We start from the raw sequence: 5,673 nt of genomic DNA on the forward strand, positions 1-5,673 counted from the left end.
GACGACCCATTTATGGAGCTCCTCGCCGGAGTAGAGAAAGAAGGGTTAGGGAAACGATGAACGGATCACGGATTCGCAAAAGGAAAGGCGTGCCGACGTAGAGGACGACGAGGCAAACCTCGCAGCAGTGACGGTTTCCGCGGAGGACGCCGAAGATGCCCAGAAACGCTCGCCGAAGGTTCGCCAGAAACCTAGAGATGCACAATTTCGACGATAGATGTACAGAGCTACGAGTGGCGGCTCGTGAAAGCGGTCGTACTTCTAGAACCTACGCGTCGAGGACTACACCGGCATATGTATCCTACTATAATGGATCAATCAAAATTATATTAGGTCTCCTAGAAAACATCCCCTGCTGAGAGCCTTCAATTATTGTACACTTAAGAAAATACACATAAAAATTCATTTCTATTAAAATTAAGAGCTAATAAAACATCTAAATCAAATTCGATGAGTCCCTCCTCCCCGCATCCCACACGCCCCTCCCTCTCCCACAGACGTGGCTCCTCCACCCCCACGCGCGCGCGACTCGTCACTCTCCTCTCCCACCAGGCCGCCGGCCGCCAGGCACCGCGGCAACCAAGGCCGCCCGGCGCCCCCACTCTCCTACGTAAAGCAGGACCCGGCCTCACCAAAACATCCGCTGGGCGTCCGCGACCCAGCCCCGTGCTGCGCCTCTGCCAGTCCGCCTCCTCCCCCGTCGTTGCAGCCCCTCGAGCGCGGCGCGGGCTGCCGCCCTCCACTTCTCCCTCCATCTCTCCCTCACGCCTCCCCATACTTTCATCGCCTGCTCCGCCTCTCACTCGCGCCGCACCTGCCACCGCTCGGCGTCGTGTCCGCCCAAGGTCAGAAGGCGTACCGGAGCGGACGCCCGCCCTCCCCCTCCTCCCCCCGGCATGGCGCGCCTACCTGAGGCGCTGAACCAAGATGGCGCGCGGTACCCCTACCATCGAGGTTGCTCGCGTCGGCCTGTGCGACCGGAACCTGGCGCGCCTCCGGATCTGGTGCCTCTTCGGCTGGATCCGTCCGTCCTCCCGCCTTTCCTTGCTCTCCCTCTTCCTTTCCCGGCTATTCCTGGCCATGATGGGAGAAGCCCGCAGGTCATCGGCCAGCAGCCCCGACGCAGCCCACAGTGCACTATGGTTTGCTTCCCCTCTGCTAGATTGGTTACGTACGTACATGTTTTACCTTGGTAAATCTAGAGGTTTCATTTGTTCTCTCCCCCTTGGCTGGACAATTTTGTGAGCGATTCCTCATATCTGGACTGCCAAGGTTACATCTTCACGGTAATGCAAGCCAAATTCGTGTCAAAATGAATGTCTCTCAATCGATTCCTGAAAGTTTGATTGGAAAATAGAGGTTCGCTTCCATAGTTAACTGATGTTTTGACTCTTCCAGACTGTAAATGTAGACATTCTTAGTGTTCGAAAAACTGAAGCACTTTACCTTTGCAGGAATGCCTCTATGGATTTATGCCACTGTGAGGCGGCTGAATGGCAATGTCTTCAAGATGGGATATGGACTGCTGTAAATTCTCCATATGGCAACAAATATGTTGATGTCAAATTGGCTGATAAGAAACCTGCTAGGTTCACTCTTCCCATTCAGGAAGGTCAGGATTGTTCACGAAATCAATTCCTTTTTTCTTTTCAGTGATAAACTCCCCATTCCAGAACTGTTTTTGTTTTCATTTTGTTCTACCTCTACTGAGTCTTTGACAAAACTTATATGTGCTAATTTTGCCTGCTGATGCACCATGTACTGATGTCGCGCTCTCAATTGACAGCAGTGCAAGTGATCAAAACAGTATCATGTAGTTGTTTAGCAGTATGGACTTAGCTCAGCACAGCACACCACTGGACAATTTGCCTATACATACTGTGGCCATATTGTTGGCGTCAGACCTGATATCATAACACGATGATGATGGGTGGGAGTGGAAATGGGTGCAATACCCTCCTGGCTGGAGAAGGCGCTGGACAAGCACTTACCTAAGGGTCAGTGCTACTTCGGCCTCCACACCTTTGGCATTCGGTCAATAACATTTAGACAAAGATGAGATACTGTTCTCAGTGTGGGATCTCACTGTGTCCTGTTTCAGGCACTTTATTTTGGTGTTCCTTTCCGTGATTGATTGCTGGAGCACTATGCAACCAATAAATACACTGGAGATGTTGAGAGCATGCTAACCTGCCTGGCCAGAGACGAGAAGAAGTCCTTGCTGCCGGCCACGAACGCTTCAGCGGCATCCGCTCCTCCGCTGCTGCCGGCGGCAGCTAGGGTTAGGGTTTCGGGCAATGGGGAGCAGGCCTCCAAATCCGGCGGCGGCAGGCCCGGTCGCGGCGTGGACAAACAATCCATGGGCAGCCCCGAGCGCTGGGGCCGTCGGCCGCCAGACCGGGCAGCAGAGCCGCGGGCGCCGCCGCGTCGTGCGGGCTCAGCGTTGCTGGGCTGGATGGATGCACTTCGGCCAGTAGCAGGCTTGCTTGCCTGCTCTTCCTCCTCTCCGTCCGCCCCTAGAAAAATCTCACCATTCGAGAAGCCCAGTGCCATGGTCAAGAAGGTCCGTGCGGAGTTGCAGCTCGAGGGACAGGGCACCACGGTCCTGACACCGGCAGGTAAGTAAAAGCCAGCCAAGTCCCAATTTCATTTGTGCCGATCCTCAATCGGGCATTGACTTCTCGGCACCTTGAGCATGCAGGGATGAGCTCAAGAACCTGGACTCGGTTCCTCCTGCTCGGCGAGTTCTCAGGTACGCGGAGAGGAACATCGACTTGTTTTTGCCCAAAATTCCAGTCTTTGCGAATTAAATGCTTGGATCATTAGAATCTTCGACTTGACTCTAAATATTGCTCACCCTCTTTGTTGATTCGTCTTGCATTCCCAAAGCTTGCTTGTTTTCCTGACCACCCCCAAAAGGGATTCGAGACGCCCGCGAGCTGTTCCTTAAAATGTCCACTTCTGAATATTTCCTATAGCGGATTCTTGCCTTTTGTCTCTATCAATCAAGCTTCCTGTATTAGCTGGTCCAGCTCATGTGCTCATTTATCATGTACTCATTTAAGATCTCGACTCAGACTGATTTACATTGGGTTCTCCCTGTGGTTTAGAATTTTAGTTTTTTTCCTCCTTTTTCAGTAGCATCCCTATGCATCTTGTGTTTGTACTGAGACTAAAACCAGTGCTAATCATTCCTATTTGGTTCTATTTTTAGTGCATTACAATATTGCCAGTGAAGCTACAGTTGGTTGGAGCTAAATGGCATCGTTCATTGGATTAACTTGAACAATGAATCAGAATGGTTGTTTACCATTTTTTTTTTAAAAGGTTGACTGCTTATATACTCATGCATGCATAACTGCCTCATTGTGCCTCTGGTTGAATAGTAGTAAAGTAACCATTACCATTTAAACTGAGTATTGTAGCACTAACCTCTATTTCCAATCTTTAGTAATTTGACCATCAGTTTGCAATTTTTTCTCTAAACAGAGTTTGCTGTGTCTGAAATAAACAGCTGTGCTCTGTTGCAGGAAGGAGGATCATAAACTTGTTGATTTGGTTTCGTAGTTGGCAAGGAACGAGTCAAAAAAGCAAATGTATATCCCCTCCTAATATAGTCATTATCAGGCCCCGTTCCTTCAGGCAAGGCTTGCAATATTTTGTGGATTATGAACTAAGGTCGCTTTGATGATATCCACTTTCAATTGTTCATACTCTATGTTGCTAGGGATGTTAAATTTCTGATTTTAATACTATGTGAGGTTACTTCTTGGCTAAAGGGCATTGATGTTTCCCTTGTGAAATGATAGAACCTATGGTATGGTGGATTCATTGCTTCTCACTATATTTTCACAATATTGCATATGAAAATTTCTTTATAGAATCAATGGATTAGCTCGCTCGGTCGTTCGGCGCGGTCCTTGGCTCAGAGGCCAGCACGGGGCAGTCCAACAAGAGGAGTGCAGTCCCCTGGTGGTCCAGCTTGAGCCAGCGAGAGGAGCGGGTGCGTGGGACGATGTGCGTGCGGTTGCCTCGCCCTCCTTTCCTGGCGCGAGAGGAAGAAAAAAATTATTCACTTCATTGTTATTAGATTACGGTAGTCGATAAATGATTAGTTGATTCTCTTTGGTTATTGATATTGTCGCAGCGTACAACGTTTAAATGAAGCAAGTACTTGATATATTGTGTAATTGCAGCAAACAAGTCTGTTACTCTTTTCAGTAGTTGTATTTTGAGCTTGAGGGCAATGGTGGATTTAGCCTTTTAGTTTCTTGATTTGTTTGACTAGCTAGGGTTTGGAAATGTTTAGGAATTTCTTAATTTTGGGATTTTATTTCCTGTTTAAAAATAATTCTAGAAAATTCTTGAAATCATGTTTAAGCCACAAAAAAAACACAGAAATTTAGAGAAAGTTCTGAAAAATTTTCTCAAGGTAGATATGAACATAATGGATCAAAAGAAAGAGTTTGGAACTCATGAAAATATTATTGAGATGATCGAGGAAAAGGATTAAGTTCAAGGAAAAAGGAATTTAATTCTAGAAAAGGTTGAAAATTTTCCCGGAGTGAAAAAAAACATCATCCTATCGTATTTTGAAACCATTTGCACTCACAGACACTAAAAACAGACATCAGACAAGCACAACATCAATAAAAGTCCGTCAAATTAATTCCAAAACATTTGAAAAACACCATTTTTATTTAAGAAAAATATACAAAAATCTAAACTAATGTTGACAAATTTATCCAAATAATAAAATCCTTCATTTTGTTTAGTGTTTTCTATTCATAGTCCAAAATAGAAATTTTGGAGTCTATATAATGCACTTATTCCCTATATATTTAGAGAGAGATTTACAAAAACAAAACAAACTACATAGGGGCTCTGTTGGCGATGGGTGTATTGCATTCCTATATGACTTAGTGTGAGAGGCAACGAACTTCATTTGGGAACATGCTCCAACGATGTCCCCGGTGAGACAATAGGTAAAATCAGGGGCGAAGCCACGTTGTGTTACTGTGGTGCACTGGCACCAGGGTGCACCAAATAAATTCACTACGTGAAAAACGGTTTGTAGCAACGGAACAAATTTTTTTAGTGACGGCCGGTGATGGAGTCGCCCCTATAGTGACGTGCTCGGGAGCCTAGAGACCAGCCGCCCCTACAAATGGAACAGCAGGGGCAGCTGGTGATACGAGCCGCCCCTACAAATGGGTCTGATTTATAGAGGCGACTCACTCACCAGGCGCCCTCGGTGTTTCTATTTGTAGGGGTGGCCCAATCACCAGCCACCCCTACAAATGACTCTGACTATATATTCTAGAGCACAGTCGAAAAATATCTTCAGAGCTTCTCTTCCCCTCCCCTCTCTTTCTCTCCTCTACGCTCTCTCCCCCTCTAGACGCGAGCAGCGGCCAGGGCGACGGCGGCTGGCGCGAGCGGGCCAGCGGACGCCGCAGCCGCCCTCCTCTTCCTCCACACCTCTCCCCCTCGCGCCCCTCCCCCCTTGCCCCTCAGGGGCGCGGCGACGGCGGCCCCAGCCAAGTCGGCAGTGCAGCGGGTGGTGGGTGGCCGCCCCTGGCTGCGGGGGCCCCAACGGCTACCAGTGGTCACCGGCTCAGTTGCCCCCGATGCGACATCTCGTCTGCTCCATGAAACCCTAGGTGCCTGTCT

The 5,673-nt window shown here is 48.3% G+C and overlaps 1 protein-coding gene across 13 annotated transcripts; it reads left to right on the plus strand.

Annotated features, from left to right (window-relative positions):
• The first annotated feature begins 471 nt into the window (after positions 1–471).
• On the plus strand, positions 472–4,288 carry LOC136504354 (uncharacterized). Of its 13 annotated transcripts, none has more exons than XR_010770859.1 (7): positions 472–1,359; positions 1,455–1,612; positions 1,787–1,997; positions 2,102–2,618; positions 2,702–2,752; positions 3,215–3,596; positions 3,882–4,288. XR_010770859.1 is itself a non-coding variant. In XM_066499252.1 (7 exons), the coding sequence occupies exons 4-7, from the start codon at positions 2,183–2,185 to the stop codon at positions 4,105–4,107; spliced, it is 861 nt and encodes a 286-aa protein (XP_066355349.1). In that variant the 5' UTR covers positions 472–1,359; positions 1,455–1,612; positions 1,787–1,997; positions 2,102–2,182; the 3' UTR covers positions 4,108–4,280. The 13 variants fall into 13 exon arrangements, 10 of the variants coding, with proteins under 10 accessions (XP_066355349.1, XP_066355356.1, XP_066355350.1 ...); XM_066499252.1 differs by having other exon boundaries at positions 3,531–3,678; positions 3,882–4,280; XM_066499259.1 differs by having other exon boundaries at positions 3,531–3,596; positions 3,882–4,280.
• The last annotated feature ends 1,385 nt before the right edge of the window (positions 4,289–5,673 follow it).

The sequence above is a fragment of the Miscanthus floridulus genome, chromosome 14, assembly GCF_019320115.1.
Source record: "Miscanthus floridulus cultivar M001 chromosome 14, ASM1932011v1, whole genome shotgun sequence".
Lineage (NCBI taxonomy): Eukaryota > Viridiplantae > Streptophyta > Magnoliopsida > Poales > Poaceae > Miscanthus > Miscanthus floridulus.